Below are 25,594 nucleotides of genomic sequence, written 5' to 3'. Positions count from 1 at the left end.
TGTGATATATGTCTGTGTACAGGCTGTGTGTGTGATATATGTCTGTGTACAGACTGTGTGTGTGATATATGTCTGTGTACAGTCTGTGTGTGTGATATATGTCTGTGTACAGACTGTGTGTGTGATATATGTCTGTGTACAGTCTGTGTGTGTGATATATGTCTGTGTACAGTCTGTGTGTGTGATATATGTCTGTGTACAGGCTGTGTGTGTGATATATGTCTGTGTACAGTCTGTGTGTGTGATATATGTCTGTGTACAGTCTGTGTGTGTGATATATGTCTGTGTACAGTCTGTGTGTGTGATATATGTCTGTGTACAGTCTGTGTGTGTGATATATGTCTGTGTACAGGCTGTGTGTGTGATATATGTCTGTGTACAGTCTGTGTGTGTGATATATGTCTGTGTACAGGCTGTGTGTGTGATATATGTATGTGTACAGGCTGTGTGTGTGATATATGTCTGTGTACAGGCTGTGTGTGTGATATATGTCTGTGTACAGTCTGTGTGTGTGATATATGTCTGTGTACAGGCTGTGTGTGTGATATATGTATGTGTACAGACTGTGTGTGTGTGATATATGTCTGTGTACAGACTGTGTGTGTGATATATGCCTGTGTACAGACTGTGTGTGTAATATATGTCTGTGTACAGACTGTGTGTGATATATGTCTGTTTACAGACTGTGTGTGTGATATATGTCTGTGTACTGACTGTGTGTGTGATATATGTCTGTGTACAGACTGTGTGTGTGATATATGTCTGTGTACAGACTGTGTGTGATATATGTCTGTGTACAGACTGCGTGTGTGATTTATGTCTGTGTACAGACTGTGTGTGTGATATATGTCTGTGTACAGACTGTGTGTGTGATATATGTCTGTGTACAGGCTGTGTGTGTGATATATGTCTATGTACTGACTGTGTGTGATATATGTCTGTGTACAGACTGTGTGTGTGATATATGTATGTGTACAGGCTGTGTGTGTGATATATGTCTGTGTACAGACTGTGTGTGTGATATATGTATGTGTACAGACGGTGTGTGTGATATATGTCTTTGTACAGACTGTGTGTGTGATATATGTCTGTGTACAGACTGTGTGTGTGATATATGTCTGTGTACAGACTGTGTGTGTGATATATGTCTGTGTACAGAATGTGTGTGTGATATATGTCTGTGTACAGACTGTGTGTGTGATATATGTCTGTGTACAGACTGTGTGTGTGATATATGTCTGTGTACAGACTGTGTGTGTGTGATATATGTCTGTGTACAGGCTGTGTGTGTGATATATGTCTGTGTACAGACTGTGTGTGTGATATATGTCTGTGTACAGACTGTGTGTATGATATATGTCTGTGTACAGACTGTGTGTGTGATATATGTCTGTGTACAGACTGTGTGTGATATATGTCTGTGTACAGACTGTGTGTGTGATATATGTCTGTGAACAGACTGTGTGTGTGATATATGTCTGTGTACAGACTGTGTGTGTGATATATGTCTCTGTACAGACTGTGTGTGATATATGTCTGTGTACAGACTGTGTGTGATATATGTCTGTGTACAGACTGTGTGTGTGATATATGTCTGTGTACAGACTGTGTGTGTGATATATGTCTGTGTACAGACTGTGTGTGTGATATATGTCTGTGTACAGACTGTGTGTGTGATATATGTCTGTGTACAGACTGTGTGTGTGATATATGTCTGTGTACAGACTGTGTGTGTGATATATGTCTGTGTACAGACTGTGTGTGTGATATGTGTCTGTGCACAGACTGTGTGTGTGGAGTATGTCTGTGTACGGACTGTGTGTGTGATATATGTCTGTGTACGGACTGTGTGTGTGATATATGTCTGTGTACAGACTGTGTGTGTGATATATGTCTGTGTACAGACTGTGTGTGTGATATATGTCTGTGTACAGACTGTGTGTGTGATATATGTCTGTGTACAGATTGTGTGTGTGGTATATGTCTGTGTACAGACTGTGTCTGTGATATATGTCTGTGTACAGACTGTGTGTGTGGTATATGTCTGTGTACAGACTGTGTGTGTGATATATGTCTGTGTACAGACTGTGTGTGTGATATATGTCTGTGTACAGACTGTGTGTGATATATGTCTGTACAGAATGTGTGTGTGATATATGTCTGTGTACAGACTGTGTGTGTGAGATATGTCGGTGTACAGACAGTGTGTGTGATATATGTCGGTGTACAGACTGTGTGTGTGTGATATATGTCTGTGTACAGACTGTGTCTGTGATATATGTCTGTGTACAGACTGTGTGTGTGTGATATATGTCTGTGTACAGACTGTGTGTGTGATATATGCGTGTACAGACTGTGTGTGTGATATATGTCTGTGTACAGACTGTGATATATGTCTGTGTACAGACTGTGTCTGTGATATATATCTGTGTACAGACTGTGTCTGTGATATATGTCTGTGTACAGACTGTGTGTGTGTGATATATGTCTGTGTACAGGCTGTGTGTGTGTGAAAGATGTATGTGTACAGACTGTGTGTTTGATATATGTCTGTGTACAGACTGTGTCTGTGATATATGTCTGTGTACAGACTGTGTCTGTGATATATGTATGTGTACAGACTGTGTCTGTGATATATGTCTGTGTACAGATTGTGTCTGTGATATATGTCTGTGTACAGACTGTGTATGTGATATATGTCTGTGTACAGACTGTGTGTGTGATATATGTCGGTGTACAGACTGTGTGTGTGTGATATATGTCGGTGTACAGACTGTGTGTGTGTGAATTCTGTCTGTGTACGGGCTGTGTGTGTGATATATGTCTGTGTACAGACTGTGTGTGTGATATATGTCTGTGTACAGACTGTGTCTGTGATATATGTCTGTGTACAGACTGTGTGTGTGTGATATATGTCTGTGTACAGACTGTGTGTGTGATATATGTCTGTGTACAGACTGTGTGTGTGATATATGTCTGTGTACAGACTGTGAAATATGTCTGTGTACAGACTGTGTCTGTGATATATGTCTGTGTACAGACTGTGTCTGTGATATATGTCTGTGTACAGACTGTGTCTGTGATATATGTCTGTGTACAGACTGTGTGTGTGTGATATATGTCTGTGTACAGGCTGTGTGTGTGTGAAAGATGTATGTGCACAGACTGTGTGTTTGATATATGTCTGTGTACAGACTGTGTGTGATATATGTCTGTGTACAGGCTGTGTGTGTGATATATGTCTGTGTACAGACTGTGTGTGATATATATATCTGTGTACAGACACTGTATGTGATATATGACTGTGTACAGACTCTGTGTGTGATATATATCTGTGTACAGGCTGTGTGTGTGTGAAAGATGTATGTGTACAGACTGTGTGTTTGATATATGTCTGTGTACATGCTGTGGCTGTGTTAAAGATGTATGTGTACAACTGTGTGTGTGATATATGTCTGTGTACAGGCTGTGTCTGTGTGAAAGATGTATGTGTACAGGCTGTGTGCGATCTATATGTCAGTGTACAGGCTCTATCTGTGATATATGTCTGTGTACAGACTGTGTGTGTGATATATGCCTGTGTACAGACTGTGTCTGTGATATATGTCTGTGTACAGACACTGTGTGTGATATATGTCTGTGAACAGACTCTGTGTGTGATATATGTCTGTGTACAGACTGTGTGTGTGAATTCTGTCTGTGTACGGGCTGTGTGTGTGATATATGTCTGTGTACAGGCTGTGTGTGTGATATATGTATGTGTACAGGCTGTGTGTGTGATATATGTCTGTGTACATACTGTGTGTGTGATATATGTCTGTGTACTGACTGGGTGTGTGATATATGTCTGTGTACAGTCTGTGTGTGAGATATATGTCTGTGTACAGGCTGTGTGTGTGATATATGTATGTGTACAGGCTGTGTGTGTGATATATGTCTGTGTACAGGCTGTGTGTGTGATATATGTCTGTGTACAGACTGTGTGTGTGATATATGTCTGTGTACAGTCTGTGTGTGTGATATATGTCTGTGTACAGACTGTGTGTGTGATATATGTCTGTGTACAGTCTGTGTGTGTGATATATGTCTGTGTACAGGCTGTGTGTGTGATATATGTCTGTGTACAGGCTGTGTGTGTGATATATGTCTGTGTACAGTCTGTGTGTGTGATATATGTCTGTGTACAGTCTGTGTGTGTGATATATGTCTGTGTACAGGCTGTGTGTGTGATATATGTCTGTGTACAGGCTGTGTGTGTGATATATGTCTGTGTACATACTGTGTGTGTGATATATGTCTGTGTACTGACTGGGTGTGTGATATATGTCTGTGTACAGTCTGTGTGTGTGATATATGTCTGTGTACAGGCTGTGTGTGTGATATATGTATGTGTACAGGCTGTGTGTGTGATATATGTCTGTGTACAGGCTGTGTGTGTGATATATGTCTGTGTACAGACTGTGTGTGTGATATATGTCTGTGTACAGTCTGTGTGTGTGATATATGTCTGTGTACAGACTGTGTGTGTGATATATGTCTGTGTACAGTCTGTGTGTGTGATATATGTCTGTGTACAGGCTGTGAGTGTGATATATGTCTGTGTACAGTCTGTGTGTGTGATATATGTCTGTGTACAGTCTGTGTGTGTGATATATGTCTGTGTACAGTCTGTGTGTGTGATATATGTCTGTGTACAGTCTGTGTGTGTGATATATGTCTGTGTACAGGCTGTGTGTGTGATATATGTCTGTGTACAGTCTGTGTGTGTGATATATGTCTGTGTACAGGCTGTGTGTGTGATATATGTATGTGTACAGGCTGTGTGTGTGATATATGTCTGTGTACAGGCTGTGTGTGTGATATATGTCTGTGTACAGTCTGTGTGTGTGATATATGTCTGTGTACAGGCTGTGTGTGTGATATATGTATGTGTACAGACTGTGTGTGTGTGATATATGTCTGTGTACAGACTGTGTGTGTGATATATGCCTGTGTACAGACTGTGTGTGTAATATATGTCTGTGTACAGACTGTGTGTGATATATGTCTGTTTACAGACTGTGTGTGTGATATATGTCTGTGTACTGACTGTGTGTGTGATATATGTCTGTGTACAGACTGTGTGTGTGATATATGTCTGTGTACAGACTGTGTGTGATATATGTCTGTGTACAGACTGCGTGTGTGATATATGTCTGTGTACAGACTGTGTGTGTGATTTATGTCTGTGTACAGACTGTGTGTGTGATATATGTCTGTGTACAGACTGTGTGTGTGATATATGTCTGTGTACAGGCTGTGTGTGTGATATATGTCTATGTACTGACTGTGTGTGATATATGTCTGTGTACAGACTGTGTGTGTGATATATGTATGTGTACAGGCTGTGTGTGTGATATATGTCTGTGTACAGACTGTGTGTGTGATATATGTATGTGTACAGACGGTGTGTGTGATATATGTCTTTGTACAGACTGTGTGTGTGATATATGTCTGTGTACAGACTGTGTGTGTGATATATGTCTGTGTACAGACTGTGTGTGTGATATATGTCTGTGTACAGAATGTGTGTGTGATATATGTCTGTGTACAGACTGTGTGTGTGATATATGTCTGTGTACAGACTGTGTGTGTGATATATGTCTGTGTACAGACTGTGTGTGTGTGATATATGTCTGTGTACAGGCTGTGTGTGTGATATATGTCTGTGTACAGACTGTGTGTGTGATATATGTCTGTGTACAGACTGTGTGTATGATATATGTCTGTGTACAGACTGTGTGTGTGATATATGTCTGTGTACAGACTGTGTGTGATATATGTCTGTGTACAGACTGTGTGTGTGATATATGTCTGTGAACAGACTGTGTGTGTGATATATGTCTGTGTACAGACTGTGTGTGTGATATATGTCTCTGTACAGACTGTGTGTGATATATGTCTGTGTACAGACTGTGTGTGATATATGTCTGTGTACAGACTGTGTGTGTGATATATGTCTGTGTACAGACTGTGTGTGTGATATATGTCTGTGTACAGACTGTGTGTGTGATATATGTCTGTGTACAGACTGTGTGTGTGATATATGTCTGTGTACAGACTGTGTGTGTGATATATGTCTGTGTACAGACTGTGTGTGTGATATATGTCTGTGTACAGACTGTGTGTGTGATATGTGTCTGTGCACAGACTGTGTGTGTGGAGTATGTCTGTGTACGGACTGTGTGTGTGATATATGTCTGTGTACGGACTGTGTGTGTGATATATGTCTGTGTACAGACTGTGTGTGTGATATATGTCTGTGTACAGACTGTGTGTGTGATATATGTCTGTGTACAGACTGTGTGTGTGATATATGTCTGTGTACAGATTGTGTGTGTGGTATATGTCTGTGTACAGACTGTGTCTGTGATATATGTCTGTGTACAGACTGTGTGTGTGGTATATGTCTGTGTACAGACTGTGTGTGTGATATATGTCTGTGTACAGACTGTGTGTGTGATATATGTCTGTGTACAGACTGTGTGTGATATATGTCTGTACAGAATGTGTGTGTGATATATGTCTGTGTACAGACTGTGTGTGTGAGATATGTCGGTGTACAGACAGTGTGTGTGATATATGTCGGTGTACAGACTGTGTGTGTGTGATATATGTCTGTGTACAGACTGTGTCTGTGATATATGTCTGTGTACAGACTGTGTGTGTGTGATATATGTCTGTGTACAGACTGTGTGTGTGATATATGCGTGTACAGACTGTGTGTGTGATATATGTCTGTGTACAGACTGTGATATATGTCTGTGTACAGACTGTGTCTGTGATATATATCTGTGTACAGACTGTGTCTGTGATATATGTCTGTGTACAGACTGTGTGTGTGTGATATATGTCTGTGTACAGGCTGTGTGTGTGTGAAAGATGTATGTGTACAGACTGTGTGTTTGATATATGTCTGTGTACAGACTGTGTCTGTGATATATGTCTGTGTACAGACTGTGTCTGTGATATATGTCTGTGTACAGACTGTGTCTGTGATATATGTCTGTGTACAGATTGTGTCTGTGATATATGTCTGTGTACAGACTGTGTATGTGATATATGTCTGTGTACAGACTGTGTGTGTGATATATGTCGGTGTACAGACTGTGTGTGTGTGATATATGTCGGTGTACAGACTGTGTGTGTGTGAATTCTGTCTGTGTACGGGCTGTGTGTGTGATATATGTCTGTGTACAGACTGTGTGTGTGATATATGTCTGTGTACAGACTGTGTCTGTGATATATGTCTGTGTACAGACTGTGTGTGTGTGATATATGTCTGTGTACAGACTGTGTGTGTGATATATGTCTGTGTACAGACTGTGTGTGTGATATATGTCTGTGTACAGACTGTGAAATATGTCTGTGTACAGACTGTGTCTGTGATATATGTCTGTGTACAGACTGTGTCTGTGATATATGTCTGTGTACAGACTGTGTGTGTGTGATATATGTCTGTGTACAGGCTGTGTGTGTGTGAAAGATGTATGTGCACAGACTGTGTGTTTGATATATGTCTGTGTACAGACTGTGTGTGATATATGTCTGTGTACAGGCTGTGTGTGTGATATATGTCTGTGTACAGACTGTGTGTGATATATATATCTGTGTACAGACACTGTATGTGATATATGACTGTGTACAGACTCTGTGTGTGATATATATCTGTGTACAGGCTGTGTGTGTGTGAAAGATGTATGTGTACAGACTGTGTGTTTGATATATGTCTGTGTACATGCTGTGGCTGTGTTAAAGATGTATGTGTACAACTGTGTGTGTGATATATGTCTGTGTACAGGCTGTGTCTGTGTGAAAGATGTATGTGTACAGGCTGTGTGCGATCTATATGTCAGTGTACAGGCTCTATCTGTGATATATGTCTGTGTACAGACTGTGTGTGTGATATATGCCTGTGTACAGACTGTGTCTGTGATATATGTCTGTGTACAGACACTGTGTGTGATATATGTCTGTGAACAGACTCTGTGTGTGATATATGTCTGTGTACAGACTGTGTGTGTGAATTCTGTCTGTGTACGGGCTGTGTGTGTGATATATGTCTGTGTACAGACTGTGTATGTGATATATGTCTGTGTACAGACTGTGTGTGTGATATATGTCTGTGTACAGACTGTGTGTGTGAATTCTGTCTGTGTACGGGCTGTGTGTGTGATATATGTCTGTGTACAGATTGTGTGTGTGATATATGTCTGTGTACAGACTGTGTATGTGATATATGTCTGTGTACAAACTGTGTGTGTGTGATATATATCTGTGTACAGGCTGTGTGTGTGTGAAAGATGTATGTGTACCCACTGTGTGTGTGTTATATGTCTGTGTACAGACTGTATGTGTGTGATATATGCCTGTGTGCAGGCTTTGTGTGTGATATATGTCTGTGTACAGGCTGTGTGTGTGATATATGACTGTTTACAGACTGTATGTGTGTGATATATGTCTGTGTACAGGCTGTGTGTGTGATATATGTCTGTGTACAGGCTGTGTGTGTGATATATGTCTGTGTACAGACTGTGTGTGTGATATATGTCTGTGTACAGACTGTGTGTGTGATATATGTCTGTGTACAGACTGTGTGTGTGGTATATGTCTGTGTACAGACTGTGTCTGTGATATATGTCTGTGTACAGACTGTGTGTGTGGTATATGTCTGTGTACAGACTGCGTGTGTGATAATTGTCTGTGTACAGACTGTGTGTGTGATATATGTCTGTGTACAGACTGTGTGTGATATATGTCTGTGTACAGACTGTGTGTGTGATATATGTATGTGTACAGGCTGTGTGTGTGATATATGTCTGTGTACAGACTGTGTGTGTGATATATATCTGTGTACAGACTGTGTGTGTGGTATATGTCTTTGTACAGACTGTGTGTGTGATATATGTCTGTGTACAGACTGTGTGTGTGATATATGTCGGTGTACAGACTGTGTGTGTGTGATATATGTCGGTGTACAGACTGTGTGTGTGTGATATATGTCTGTGTACAGACTGTGTCTGTGATATATGTCTGTGTACAGACTGTGTGTGTGATATATGTCTGTGTACAGACTGTGTGTGTGATATATGTCTATGTACAGACTGTGCGTGTGAAATATGTCTGTGTACAGACTGTGTGTGTGATATATGTCTGTGTACTGACTGTGTGTGTGATATATGTCTGTGTACAGACTGTGTCTGTGATATATGTCTGTGTACAGACTGTGTGTGTGTGATATATGTCTGTGTACAGACTGTGTGTGATATATGTCTGTGTACAGACTGTGTGTGTGATATATGTCTGTGTACAGACTGTGATATATGTCTGTGTACAGACTGTGATATATGTCTGTTTACAGACTGTGTGTTATATATGTCTGTGTACAGACTGTGTGTGTGATATATGTCTGTGTACAGACTGTGTGTGTGATATATGTCTGTGTACAGACTGTGTGTGATATATGTCTGTGTACAGACTGTGTGTGTGATATATGTCTGTGTACAGACTGTGTGTGATATATGTCTGTGTACAGATTGTGTGTGTGATATATGTCTGTGTACAGACTGTGTGTTTGATATATGTCTGTGTACAGACTGTGTGTGTGATATATGTCTGTGTACAGACTGTGTCTGTGATATATGTCTGTGTACAGACTGTGTCTGTGATATATGTCTGTGTACAGACTGTGTGTGTGATATATGTCTGTGTACAGACTGTGTGTGTGATATATGTCTGTGTACAGACTGTGTGTGTGATATATGTCTGTGTACAGTCTGTGTGTGTGATAAATGTATGTGTACAGACTGTGTGTGTGATATATGTCTGTGTACAGACACTGTATGTGATATATGACTGTGTACAGACACTGTGTGTGATATATATCTGTGTACAGGCTGTGTGTGTGTGAAAGATGTATGTGTACAGACTGTGTGTTTGATATATGTCTGTGTACAGGCTGTGTCTGTGTGAAAGATGTATGTGTACAACTGTGTGTGTGATATATGTCTGTGTACAGGCTGTGTCTGTGTGAAAGATGTATGTGTACAGGCTGTGTGCGAGATATATGTCAGTGTACAGGCTGTGTCTGTGATATATGTTTGTGTACAGACTGTGTGCGTGATATATGCCTGTGTACAGACAATGTCTGTGATATATGTCTGTGTACAGACACTGTGTGTGATATATGTCTGTGTACAGACTCTGTGTGTGATATATATCTGTGTACAGGCTGTGTGTGTGAAATATGTCTGTGTACAGGCTGTGTGTGTGATATATGTCTGTGTACAGACTGTGTGTGTGAATGCTGTCTGTGTACGGGCTGTGTGTGTGATATATGTCTGTGTACTGACTGGGTGTGTGATATATGTCTGTGTACAGTCTGTGTGTGTGATATATGTCTGTGTACAGGCTGTGTGTGTGATATATGTATGTGTACAGACTGTGTGTGTGTGATATATGTCTGTGTACAGGCTGTGTGTGTGATATATGTCTGTGTACAGACTGTGTGTGTGATATATGTCTGTGTACAGACTGTGTGTATGATATATGTCTGTGTACAGACTGTGTGTGTGATATATGTCTGTGTACAGACTGTGTGTGATATATGTCTGTGTACAGACTGTGTGTGTGATATATGTCTGTGAACAGACTGTGTGTGTGATATATGTCTGTGTACAGACTGTGTGTGTGATATATGTCTCTGTACAGACTGTGTGTGATATATGTCTGTGTACAGACTGTGTGTGTGATATATGTCTGTGTACAGACTGTGTGTGTGATATATGTCTGTGTACAGACTGTGTGTGTGATATATGTCTGTGTACAGACTGTGTGTGTGATATATGTCTGTGTACAGACTGTGTGTGTGATATATGTCTGTGTACAGACTGTGTGTGTGATATATGTCTGTGTACAGACTGTGTGTGTGATATATGTCTGTGTACAGACTGTGTGTGTGATATGTGTCTGTGCACAGACTGTGTGTGTGGAGTATGTCTGTGTACGGACTGTGTGTGTGATATATGTCTGTGTACGGACTGTGTGTGTGATATATGTCTGTGTACAGACTGTGTGTGTGATATATGTCTGTGTACAGACTGTGTGTGTGATATATGTCTGTGTACAGACTGTGTGTGTGATATATGTCTGTGTACAGATTGTGTGTGTGGTATATGTCTGTGTACAGACTGTGTCTGTGATATATGTCTGTGTACAGACTGTGTGTGTGGTATATGTCTGTGTACAGACTGTGTGTGTGATATATGTCTGTGTACAGACTGTGTGTGTGATATATGTTTGTGTACAGACTGTGTGTGATATATGTCTGTACAGAATGTGTGTGTGATATATGTCTGTGTACAGACTGTGTGTGTGAGATATGTCGGTGTACAGACAGTGTGTGTGATATATGTCGGTGTACAGACTGTGTGTGTGTGATATATGTCTGTGTACAGACTGTGTATGTGATATATGTCTGTGTACAGACTGTGTGTGTGATATATGTCTGTGTACAGACAGTGTGTGTGATATATGTCTGTGTACAGACTGTGCGTGTGAAATATGTCTGTGTACAGACTGTGTGTGTGATATATGTCTGTGTACAGACTGTGTGTGTGATATATGTCTGTGTACAGACTGTGTCTGTGATATATGTCTGTGTACAGACTGTGTGTGTGTGATATATGTCTGTGTACAGACTGTGTGTGTGATATATGCGTGTACAAACTGTGTGTGTGATATATGTCTGTGTACAGACTGTGATATATGTCTGTGTACAGACTGTGTCTGTGATATATGTCTGTGTACAGACTGTGTCTGTGATATATGTCTGTGTACAGACTGTGTGTGTGTGATATATGTCTGTGTACAGGCTGTGTGTGTGTGAAAGATGTATGTGTACAGACTGTGTGTTTGTTATATGTCTGTGTACAGACTGTGTCTGTGATATATGTCTGTGTACAGACTGTGTCTGTGATATATGTCTGTGTACAGACTGTGTCTGTGATATATGTCTGTGTACAGATTGTGTCTGTGATATATGTCTGTGTACAGACTGTGTCTGTGATATATGTCTGTGTACAGACTGTGTGTGTGATATATGTCGGTGTACAGGCTGTGTGTGTGATATATGTATGTGTACAGACTGTGTGTGTGTGATATATGTCTGTGTACAGGCTGTGTGTGTGATATATGTCTGTGTACAGACTGTGTGTGTGATATATGTCTGTGTACAGACTGTGTGTGTGATATATGTCTGTGTACTGACTGGGTGTGTGATATATGTCTGTGTACAGTCTGTGTGTGTGATATATGTCTGTGTACAGGCTGTGTGTGTGATATATGTATGTGTACAGACTGTGTGTGTGTGATATATGTCTGTGTACAGGCTGTGTGTGTGATATATGTCTGTGTACAGACTGTGTGTGTGATATATGTCTGTGTACAGACTGTGTGTATGATATATGTCTGTGTACAGACTGTGTGTGTGATATATGTCTGTCTACAGACTGTGTGTGATATATGTCTGTGTACAGACTGTGTGTGTGATATATGTCTGTGAACAGACTGTGTGTGTGATATATGTCTGTGTACAGACTGTGTGTGTGATATATGTCTCTGTACAGACTGTGTGTGATATATGTCTGTGTACAGACTGTGTGTGATATATGTCTGTGTACAGACTGTGTGTGTGATATATGTCTGTGTACAGACTGTGTGTGTGATATATGTCTGTGTACAGACTGTGTGTGTGATATATGTCTGTGTACAGACTGTGTGTGTGATATATGTCTGTGTACAGACTGTGTGTGTGATATATGTCTGTGTACAGACTGTGTGTGTGATATATGTCTGTGTACAGACTGTGTGTGTGATATGTGTCTGTGCACAGACTGTGTGTGTGGAGTATGTCTGTGTACGGACTGTGTGTGTGATATATGTCTGTGTACGGACTGTGTGTGTGATATATGTCTGTGTACAGACTGTGTGTGTGATATATGTCTGTGTACAGACTGTGTGTGTGATATATGTCTGTGTACAGACTGTGTGTGTGATATATGTCTGTGTACAGACTGTGTGTGTGATATATGTCTGTGTACAGACTGTGTGTGTGATATGTGTCTGTGCACAGACTGTGTGTGTGGAGTATGTCTGTGTACGGACTGTGTGTGTGATATATGTCTGTGTACGGACTGTGTGTGTGATATATGTCTGTGTACAGACTGTGTGTGTGATATATGTCTGTGTACAGACTGTGTGTGTGGTATATGTCTGTGTACAGACTGCGTGTGTGATATATGTCTGTGTACAGACTGTGTGTGTGATATATGTTTGTGTACAGACTGTGTGTGATATATGTCTGTACAGAATGTGTGTGTGATATATGTCTGTGTACAGACTGTGTGTGTGAGATATGTCGGTGTACAGACAGTGTGTGTGATATATGTCGGTGTACAGACTGTGTGTGTGTGATATATGTCTGTGTACAGACTGTGTATGTGATATATGTCTGTGTACAGACTGTGTGTGTGATATATGTCTGTGTACAGACAGTGTGTGTGATATATGTCTGTGTACAGACTGTGCGTGTGAAATATGTCTGTGTACAGACTGTGTGTGTGATATGTCTGTGTACAGACTGTGTGTGTGATATATGTCTGTGTACAGACTGTGTCTGTGATATATGTCTGTGTACAGACTGTGTGTGTGTGATATATGTCTGTGTACAGACTGTGTGTGTGATATATGCGTGTACAAACTGTGTGTGTGATATATGTCTGTGTACAGACTGTGATATATGTCTGTGTACAGACTGTGTCTGTGATATATGTCTGTGTACAGACTGTGTCTGTGATATATGTCTGTGTACAGACTGTGTGTGTGTGATATATGTCTGTGTACAGGCTGTGTGTGTGTGAAAGATGTATGTGTACAGACTGTGTGTTTGTTATATGTCTGTGTACAGACTGTGTCTGTGATATATGTCTGTGTACAGACTGTGTCTGTGATATATGTCTGTGTACAGACTGTGTCTGTGATATATGTCTGTGTACAGATTGTGTCTGTGATATATGTCTGTGTACAGACTGTGTCTGTGATATATGTCTGTGTACAGACTGTGTGTGTGATATATGTCGGTGTACAGACTGTGTGTGTGTGATATATGTCGGTGTACAGACTGTGTGTGTGTGAATTCTGTCTGTGTACGGGCTGTGTGTGTGATATATGTCTGTGTACAGACTGTGTGTGTGATATATGTCTGTGTACAGACTGTGTCTGTGATATATGTCTGTGTACAGACTGTGTGTGTGTGATATATGTCTGTGTACAGACTGTGTGTGTGATATATGTCTGTGTACAGACTGTGTGTATGATATATGTCTGTGTACAGACTGTGAAATATGTCTGTGTACAGACTGTGTCTGTGATATATGTCTGTGTACAGACTGTGTGTGTGATATATGTCTGTGTACAGACTGTGTCTGTGATATATGTCTGTGTACAGACTGTGTGTGTGTGATATATGTCTGTGTACAGGCTGTGTGTGTGTGAAAGATGTATGTGCACAGACTGTGTGTTTGATATATGTCTGTGTACAGACTGTGTGTGATATATGTCTGTGTACAGGCTGTGTGTGTGATATATGTCTGTGTACAGACTGTGTGTGTGATATATGCCTGTGTACAGACACTGTATGTGATATATGACTGTGTACAGACTCTGTGTGTGATATATATCTGTGTACAGGCTGTGTGTGTGTGAAAGATGTATGTGTACAGACTGTGTGTTTGATATATGTCTGTGTACATGCTGTGGCTGTGTTAAAGATGTATGTGTACAACTGTGTGTGTGATATATGTCTGTGTACAGGCTGTGTCTGTGTGAAAGATGTATGTGTACAGGCTGTGTGCGATCTATATGTCAGTGTACAGGCTCTATCTGTGATATATGTCTGTGTACAGACTGTGTGTGTGATATATGCCTGTGTACAGACTGTGTCTGTGATATATGTCTGTGTACAGACACTGTGTGTGATATATGTCTGTGAACAGACTCTGTTTGTGATATATGTCTGTGTACAGACTGTGTGTGTGAATTCTGTCTGTGTACGGGCTGTGTGTGTGATATATGTCTGTGTACAGACTGTGTATGTGATATATGTCTGTGTACAGACTGTGTGTGTGATATATGTCTGTGTACAGACTGTGTGTGTGAATTCTGTCTGTGTACGGGCTGTGTGTGTGATATATGTCTGTGTACAGATTGTGTGTGTGATATATGTCTGTGTACAGACTGTGTATGTGATATATGTCTGTGTACAAACTGTGTGTGTGTGATATATATCTGTGTACAGGCTGTGTGTGTGTGAAAGATGTATGTGTACCCACTGTGTGTGTGTTATATGTCTGTGTACAGACTGTATGTGTGTGATATATGCCTGTGTGCAGGCTTTGTGTGTGATATATGTCTGTGTACAGGCTGTGTGTGTGATATATGACTGTGTACAGACTGTATGTGTGTGATATATGTCTGTGTACAGGCTGTGTGTGTGATATATGTCTGTGTACAGGCTGTGTGTGTGATATATGTCTGTGTACAGACTGTGTGTGTGATATATGTCTGTGTACAGACTGTGTGTGTGATATATGTCTGTGTACAGACTGTGTGTGTGGTATATGTCTGTGTACAGACTGTGTCTGTGATATATGTCTGTGTACAGACTGTGTGTGTGGTATATGTCTGTGTACAGACTGCGTGTGTGATAATTGTCTGTGTACAGACTGTGTGTGTGATATATGTCTGTGTACAGACTGTGTGTGATATATGTCTGTGTACAGACTGTGTGTGTGATATATGTATGTGTACAGGCTGTGTGTGTGATATATGTCTGTGTACAGACTGTGTGTGTGATATATATCTGTGTACAGACTGTGTGTGTGGTATATGTCTTTGTACAGACTGTGTGTATGATATATGTCTGTGTACAGACTGTGTGTGTGATATATGTCGGTGTACAGACTGTGTGTGTGTGATATATGTCGGTGTACAGACTGTGTGTGTGTGATATATGTCTGTGTACAGACTGTGTCTGTGATATATGTCGGTGTACAGACTGTGTGTGTGATATATGTCTGTGTACAGACTGTGTGTGTGATATATGTCTGTGTACAGACTGTGCGTGCGAAATATGTCTGTGTACAGACTGTGTGTGTGATATATGTCTGTGTACTGACTGTGTGTGTGATATATGTCTGTGTACAGACTGTGTCTGTGATATATGTCTGTGTACAGACTGTGTGTGTGTGATATATGTCTGTGTACAGACTGTGTGTGATATATGTCTGTGTACAGACTGTGTGTGATATATGTCTGTGTACAGACTGTGATATATGTCTGTGTACAGACTGTGATATATGTCTGTGTACAGACTGTGTGTTATATATGTCTGTGTACAGACTGTGTGTGTGATATATGTCTGTGTACAGACTGTGTGTGTGATATATGTCTGTGTACAGACTGTGTGTGATATATGTCTGTGTACAGACTGTGTGTGTGATATATGTCTGTGTACAGACTGTGTGTGATATATGTCTGTGTACAGACTGTGTGTGTGATATATGTCTGTGTACAGACTGTGTGTTTGATATATGTCTGTGTACAGACTGTGTGTGTGATATATGTCTGTGTACAGACTGTGTCTGTGATATATGTCTGTGTACAGACTGTGTCTGTGATATATGTCTGTGTACAGACTGTGTGTGTGATATATGTCTGTGTACAGACTGTGTGTGTGATATATGTCTGTGTACAGACTGTGTGTGTGATATATGTCTGTGTACAGTCTGTGTGTGTGATATATGTATGTGTACAGACTGTGTGTGTGATATATATATCTGTGTACAGACACTGTATGTGATATATGACTGTGTACAGACACTGTGTGTGATATATATCTGTGTACAGGCTGTGTGTGTGTGAAAGATGTATGTGTACAGACTGTGTGTTTGATATATGTCTGTGTACAGGCTGTGTCTGTGTGAAAGATGTATGTGTACAACTGTGTGTGTGATATATGTCTGTGTACAGGCTGTGTCTGTGTGAAAGATGTATGTGTACAGGCTGTGTGCGAGATATATGTCAGTATACAGGCTGTGTCTGTGATATATGTTTGTGTACAGACTGTGTGCGTGATATATGCCTGTGTACAGACAATGTCTGTGATATATGTCTGTGTACAGACACTGTGTGTGATATATATCTGTGTACAGGCTGTGTGTGTGAAATATGTCTGTGTACAGGCTGTGTGTGTGATATATGTCTGTGTACAGACTGTGTGTGTGAATGCTGTCTGTGTACGGGCTGTGTGTGTGATATATGTCTGTGTACAGACTGTGTGTGTGATATATGTCTGTGTACAGACTGTGTGTGTGATATATGTCTGTGTACAGACTGTGTGTGTGAATTCTGTCTGTGTACGGGCTGTGTGTGTGATATATGTCTGTGTACAGATTGTGTGTGTGATATATGTCTGTGTACAGAATGTGTATGTGATATATGTCTGTGTACAAATGTGTGTGTGTGATATATATCTGTGTACATGCTGTGTGTGTGTGAAAGATGTATGTGTAAAGACTGTGTGTGTGTTATATGTCTGTGTACAGACTGTATGTGTGTGATATGTGTCTGTGTACAGGCTGTGTGTGTGATATATGTCTGTGTACAGGCTGTGTGTGTGATATATATCTGTGTACAGACTGTGTGTGTGATATATGTCTGTGTACAGGCTGTGTGTATGTGATATATGACTGTGTACAGACTGTATGTGTTTGATATATATCTGTGTACAGACTGTGTGTGTGATATATGTCTGTGTACAGGCTGTGTGTGTGATATATGACTGTGTACAGGCTGTATGTGTGTGATATATGTCTGTACAGACTGTGTGTGTGATATATGTCTGTCTACGGGTTGCGTGTGTGTGATATATGTCTGTGTACAGACAGTGTGTGTGTATGATATATGTCTGTGTACGGGCTGTGAGTGTGATATAAGCCTGTGTACAGGATGTGTGTGTGTGATATATGTCTCTGAACGGGCTGTGTGTGTGATATATGTCTGTGTACAGGCTGTGTGTGTGATATATGTCAGTGTGCAGGTTGTGTGTGTGATATATGTCTGCGTACGGGCTGTGTATGTGATATATGTCAGTGTACTGGCTCTGTGTTTGATATATGTCTGTGTACAGACTGTGTGTGTGATATATGTCTGTGTGCAGACTGTGTTTGTGATATATGTCAGTGTACAGGCTGTGTGTGATATATATGTCTGTGTACGGGCTGTGTATGTGATATATGTCAGTGTACTGGCTGTGTGTGTGATATATGTCTGTGTACAGACTGTGTGTGTGATATATGTCTGTGTACAGGCTGTGTTTGTGATATGTGTCTGTGTACAGGCTGTGTGTGTGATATATGTATGTGTACAGACTGTGTGTGTGATATATGTCTGTGTACGGGCTGTTTGTGTGATATATGTCTGTGTACGGACTGTGTGTGCAATATATATCTGTGTACGGGCTTTGTGTGTGTTTGAGGGGATGACTACTTGTGTGTACATGATATGTCTGTGCTTATGTCTATGTGTCTATATTTGTGTCTCTGTTTGTATCTTTGTTTCCCCTGCCCCTTTCTCCGGACCTTTCTAAATACTATTCACTACTAATGTGTCTGGGCCAATCACCTCCCTAGAAAGTGCTGAATTGTCACTTTAATCTGATGCATTCTGATAAATTAGATTCCTTTCTTTATTCGTTCTTCAAATATGGGTGGCACTCTCCAGGTCAGTATATATTGCCCATCCCTAATCGGACCCGAGAATTGAGGGCGAGCTGTGTTCTTGAACCGCTGCAGTCCATGTGCTGAAGGTGCTCCCGCAGTGCTGATAGGGAGGGAGTACCAGGAGTTTGACCCAGCGACTATGAAGCAACATCCGATATATTTCCAAGTCAGGATCGTGAGTAACTTGGAGGGGAACTTGCAGATGATGCTGTTTCCATGCGCTTGCTGCCCTTGTGTTTCTAGGTGGGAGGGCTCACGGGTTTGGGAGTTGCTGACAACGAAGCCTTGGTGAGTTGCTGCAGTGCATCTTGTAGATGTTACACACTGCAGCCATGTTCCGCCGGTGGAGGAGGGAGTGAATGTTTAATGTGGTGGATGCAGGGCCAATCAAGTGGGCTGCTTTGCCCTTAAAAACAGAGGCAGACAAAAAGCAGGAAACTATAGATAAATTATCCTAACATCTGTCGTTGGGAAAATGCTGGAGTCCGTTATTAAGGAAGCAGTAGCAGGACATTTGGAAAAGCATAATACAATCAAGCAGAGTCAGCATGGTTTTATGAAAGGGAACTCTCACTTCACAAATTTGCCGGAGTACTTTGAGGATGTAACGAGCAGGGTGGATAAGGGCAAACCAGTAGATGTGGTGTATTTGGACATCCAGAAGGCATTTGACAAGATAAAAGTTCACTGGGTTGGGGGTATATATTAACATGGATAGAGGATTTGTTAACTAACAGCAAACAGAGAGTTGGCATAAATGGGTCATTTTTGGGTTGGCAATCAGTAACTCGTGAGGTGCCGCAGGGATCGGTGCTGGGGCCTCACCTATTTACAATCTATATTAATGACTCGGATGAGGGGATCAAGTGTAATGTAGCCATGATTGCTGATGATACAAAGATGGGTGGGAAACCAAATTGTGAGGAGGACACAAACAATCTACAAAGGAATATAGACAGATTAAGTGAGTGGGCCAAAATTTGGCACATGGAGTATAATGTGGGAATGTGTGAGGTTATACACCTTGGTAGAAAAAATAGAAAAGCAAATTACAATTTAAATGGAGAAAAATTGCAAAGTGCTGCAGTACAGAGAGACCTGGGGGTACTTGTGCATGAAACACAAAAAGTCAGTATGCAGGTACAGCAAGTGATCAGCAAGGCAAATGGAATATTGGCCTTTATTGCAAGGGGGATAGAGTATAAAAGCAGAGAAGTCCTGCTACAACTGTACAGGGTATTGGTGAGACCACACCTAGCGTACTGTATACAGTTTTGATCACCTTAGATAAGGCGCGATATACTTACATTGGACACAGTTCAGAGAAGCTTCACTAGTTTGATTCCTGAGATGAAGGGATTGACTTATGAAGAAATGTTGAGCAGGTTGGGTCTATACTCATTGGAGTTTGGAAGAATGAGAAATGATCTTATTGAAACATATAAGATACTGAGGGGGTTCGACAAGGTAGATGCAGAGAGAGTGCTTCCTCTCGTGGGGAAATCTAGAACTGGGGGCATAGTTTGAGAATAAGGGGTCACCGATTTACAACGGAGATGTGGAGACATTTCTTTTTTCAGAGGATCATAAATGTTTGGAATTCAATACCCCAGAGAGCTGTGGAGGCTGGGTCATTGAATATATTTAAGTTGGAGACAGACAGATTTTTGAGCGATAATGGAGTGAAGGGTTATGGGGAGCGGGCAGGGAAGTGGAGCTGTGCCCAAGATCAGATCAGCCATGATCTTATTAAATGGCAGAGCATGCTCAAGTGGACGATGGCCAACTCCTTCTCCTATTCCTTATGTTTTTTAAAGAATGAAGTATGGATGCAAACACAATAACGTTATTTTTTTTATCTGACCCTATTCCCGTTGATTAATTGGTGAAATATCTCGAATAGTAAACTCGAACATAATTATACGGGTCATCATATAAGCAGAAAGCAGGCCCAACTGTCAGAATGGGCACGATTCAGTCTGGGACAACAGCAGAATCCAAATCCCGAGATCACTTGTGAACTCGCTGGTGTCTCAGCAGGTGGGATAACTGAGTGTATCCCTTCCCACACTCGAAGCAGCAGAACAGCCTCTCTCCAGTGTGAACTCGCTGGTGTGTCCGCAGGTCGGATGATGTAGGGAATCCCCTCCCACAGTCAGGGCAGGTGAACGGCCTCTCCCCAGTGTGAACTCGCTGGTGTTTTTGCAGGTCGGATGATGTAGTGAATGCCCTCCAATTCTCGGAGCAGTTGAACGGCCTCTCCCCAGTGTGAACTCGCTGGTGTGTCCGCAGGTCGGATGATGTAGTGAATCCCCTCCAATTCTCGGAGCAGTTGAACGGCCTCTCCCCAGTGTGAACTCGCTGGTGTGGCAGCACGTCGAATGATCGAGTAAATCCCTTCCCACACGCGGCGCAGGTGTATGGCCTTTCTCCAGTGTGACCTCGCTGGTGTGTCAGCAGCTGGGATGATGTAGTGAATCCCTTCCCACATTTGGAGCTGGTGAACGGCCTCTCCCCAGTGTTAACTCGCTTGTGTGTCAGCAGGTTGGATGATGCAGTGAATCCCTTCCCACACTCAGAGCAGGTGAACGGCCTCACCCCAGTGTGACTGTGTCGAAGAACTTCCAGCTCAGACGGGTAATTGAATCCCTTCCCACAGTCCCCACATTCCCACGGTTTCTCCATGCTGTGGGAGTCCTTGTGTCTCTCCAGGTTGGACGATCACTTGAAGCCTTGTCCACACACAGAACACGTGTACAGGTTCTCCCTGCTGTCAATGCTGCGATGTTTTTTCAGGCTGTGTAACTGGTTAAAGCTCTTTCCACAGTCAGTGCAATGAAATACTCTCACTCGGGTATGTGTGTCTTGTTGCTTTTCCAGTCACACTGATGTTTGAAATCTGTTCCCAGACAGAACAGACAACCATTTCTCCTTCCACATTCAAAGGCCGATGATATTCAGGTCCTGAGGAATCGAGTGGTTCTGTTAGACCTTGACGTGATGTTTGGTTTCTGTTTCCCGTCTACTAATCCTCCCCTTCTGATACCCTGCAAAAGGAGTTTACAAAAATCATCACTGCAAGTACAGGACAGAAATTCAGAACAGGCAATTCTAGATTCTATGGAACGTTCTTTTCTCTCTTGTTCCTACAAAGCTGCAAATCCCCTCCCCATACTCTCTTCACAATCCCTGTCCTGAAATTCCAACACATCACACGTCTGAAGGCAGCTTGTCCTATGTTCCGAATTATCATCACCATCACTGGCTGGGTTCAGTTCTACACTCACTGGCTCCCCACCCTCTCCTGCACTGAAGGTTCTGACTCTGGCTGGTATTGTTTCTGTCACTCGTTGGTCCAATTGGATAGCTTTACATTGCTTCATGAGAAAAGATGAGACACTTTATCAGTCACTTTGTGGAACAGTGTGTCAGTGTGTGATTGACAGGTGTGTATAGGACAGACACTGTCACTCACTCTCTGGTACAGTGTGTCAGTGTGTGATTGACAAGGGTGTATAGGACAGACATTGTCACTCACTCTCTGGTACAGTATGTCAGTCTAGGATTGACAGGTGTGGAAACGACAGATCCTGACACTCACTCTCTGGTACAGTGTGTCAGTGTGGGATTGACAGGTGTGTATAGGACAGACACTGACACTCACTCTCTGGTACAGTGTGTCAGTGTGGGATTGACAGGTGTGTATAGGACAGACACTGACACTCACTCTCTGGTACAGTGTGTCAGTGTGGGATTGACAGGTGTGTATAGGACAGACACTGACACTCACTCTCTGGTTCCGTATGTCAGTCTAGGATTGACAGGTGTGTATAGGACAGACACTGTCACTCACTCTCTGGTACTGTGTGTCAGTGTAGGATTGACAGGTGTGTATAGGACAGACACTGACACTCACTCTCTGGTACTGTGTGTCAGTGTAGGATTGACAGGTGTGTATAGGACAGACATTGTCACTCACTCTCTGGTACTGTGTGTCAGTGTGTGATTGACAGGTGTGTATAGGACAGACACTGCCACTCACTCTCTGGTACTGTGTGTCAGTGTGTGATTGACAGGTGTGTATACGACAGACACTGCCACTCACTCTCTGGTACAGTGTGTCAGTGTGGGATTGACAGGTGTGTATAGGACAGACACTGACACTCACTCTCTGGTACTGTGTGTCAGTGTGGGATTGACAGGTGTGTATAGGACAGACATTGTCACTCACTCTCTGGTACAGTGTGTCAGTGTGTGATTGACAGGTGTGTATAGGACAGACATTGTCACTCACTCTCTGGTACTGTGTGTCAGTGTGTGATTGACAGGTGTGTATAGGACAGACACTGACACTCACTCTCTGGTACAGTGTGTCAGTGTGTGATTGACAGGTGTGTATAGGACAGACACTGCCACTCACTCTCTGGTACAGTGTGTCAGTGTGGGATTGACAGGTGTGTATAGAACAGACACTGCCACTCACTCTCTGGTACAGTGTGTCAGTGTGGGATTGACAGGTGTGTATAGGAAAGACACTGGCACTCACTCTCTGGTACTGTGTGTCAGTGTGGGATTGACAGGTGTGTATAGGACAGACATTGTCACTCACTCTCTGGTACAGTGTGTCAGTGTGTGATTGACAGGTGTGTATAGGACAGACACTGACACTCACTCTCTGGTACAGTGTGTCAGTGTGTGATTGACAGGTGTGTATAGGACAGACACTGACACTCACTCTCTGGTACAGTATGTCAGTGTGTGATTGACAGGTGTGTATAGGACAGACACTGCCACTCACTCTCTGGTACAGTATGTCAGTGTGGGATTGACAGGTGTGTATAGGACAGACACTGCCACTCACCCTCTGGTACTGTGTGTCAGTCTAGGATTGACAGGTGTGTATAGGACAGACATTGTCACTCACTCTCTGGTACTGTGTGTCAGTGTAGGATTGACAAGTGTGTATAGGACAGACACTGACACTTACTCTCTGGTACTGTGTGTCAGTCTAGGATTGACAGGGGTGGAAAGGACAGATCCTGCCACTCACTCTCTGGTACTGTGTGTCAGTGTAGGATTGACAGGTGTGTATAGGACAGACACTGACACTCACTCTCTGGTACTGTGTTTCAGTGTAGGATTGACAGGAGTGTATAGGACAGACATTGTCACTCACTCTCTGGTACTGTGTGTCAGTGTAGGATTGACAGGTGTGTATAGGACAGACATTGTCACTCACTCTCTGGTACAGTATGTCAGTGTGTGATCGACAGGTGTGTGTAGGACAGACACTGACACTCACTCACTGGTACTGTGTGTCAGTGTAGGATTGACAGGTGTGTATAGGACAGACATTGTCACTCACTCTCTGGTACAGTATGTCAGTGTGTGATCGACAGGTGTGTATAGGACAGACACTGCCACTCACTCTCTGGTACAGTATGTCAGTGTGTGATCGACAGGTGTGTATAGGACAGACACTGCCACTCACTCTCTGGTACTGTGTGTCAGTGTAGGATTGACAGGTGTGTATAGGACAGACACTGTCACTCACTCTCTGGTACTGTGTGTCAGTGTAGGATTGACAGGTGTGTATAGGACAGACACTGCCACTCACTCTCTGGTACTGTGTGTCAGTGTAGGATTGACAGGTGTGTATAGGACAGACACTGCCACTCACTCTCTGGTACTGTGTGTCAGTGTGTGATTGACAGGTGTGTATAGGACAGACACTGCCACTCACTCTCTGGTACTGTGTGTCAGTGTGTGATTGACAGGTGTGTATAGGACAGACACTGACACTCACTCTCTGGTACAGTGTGTCAGTGTGGGATTGACAAGTGTGTATAGGACAGACACTGACACTCACTCTCTGGTTCAGTATGTCAGTCTAGGATTGACAGGTGTGGAAAGGACAGACCTTGCCACTCACTCTCTGGTACTGTGTGTCAGTGTAGGATTGACAGGTGTGTATAGCACAGACATTGTCATTCACTCTCTGATAAAGTGTTTCAGTGTGGGATTGAGAGAGAATACAGGCAAGACACTGCCACTGTCACTTTCTGGTATTGTGTGTCATTGCAGCATTGACTTCCAAAAGTGGGATAGACAATGTACCTCTCATTCTCTGATATTGTTATCAGAGCCGGATATATTTGTTCACATAGGATAGATACTGCCTCTCTGATTCTCTGACACTATGTGAAAGGTGAGTGTTGGAAAGGTGCTGCCTCTCTCAATCTCTGATACGATGTGACAGGTGAGTGTTAGAAAGATACTACCTCTCCCATTCTCTAATACTATGTGACAATTGAGTGTAGGATATATACTACCTCTCTCATTCTCTGACACTATATGACACGTCATTGCTGGATAGATACTGCCTCTCTCTTTCTGTGACAGTTTGTGACAGATAAGTGTCGGATAGATACTGCCTCTGTCATTCTCTGAAATTATGTGACCTGTGAGTGTTGGATAGATACTTTATCTCTCATTCTCTGACACTATGTGACATGTGAGTGTTGGATAGATACTGCTTCTCTCATTCTCTGAAACTAAGTGACAGGTGAGTGTTGAATAGATTTTGCCTCGCTCATTTTCTGACACTATTTGACAGGTGAATGTTGGATAAATGCTGCCTCTCTTATTCTCTGCCACTATGTGACATGTGAGTGTTGGATAGATACTGCTTCTCTCATTCTCTGACACTAAGTGAC

The 25,594-nt window shown here is 42.1% G+C and overlaps 1 protein-coding gene across 1 annotated transcript in view; it reads right to left on the bottom strand.

The window, feature by feature from the left end:
• Positions 1-20,888: 20,888 nt before the first annotated feature.
• LOC139241876 (zinc finger protein 239-like) overlaps positions 20,889-25,594 on the bottom strand; it is an 80,161-nt gene continuing 75,455 nt past the window's right edge. The window contains exon 2 of the mRNA XM_070870117.1: positions 20,889-21,375. Coding sequence (XP_070726218.1) covers positions 20,889-21,375 — 487 coding nt within the window. The remainder of the gene's footprint in view (positions 21,376-25,594) is intronic.

Source organism: Pristiophorus japonicus, unplaced genomic scaffold, assembly GCF_044704955.1.
Source record: "Pristiophorus japonicus isolate sPriJap1 unplaced genomic scaffold, sPriJap1.hap1 HAP1_SCAFFOLD_115, whole genome shotgun sequence".
NCBI lineage: Eukaryota > Metazoa > Chordata > Chondrichthyes > Pristiophoridae > Pristiophorus > Pristiophorus japonicus.
This window is presented reverse-complemented; position numbering and strand designations above follow the sequence as displayed.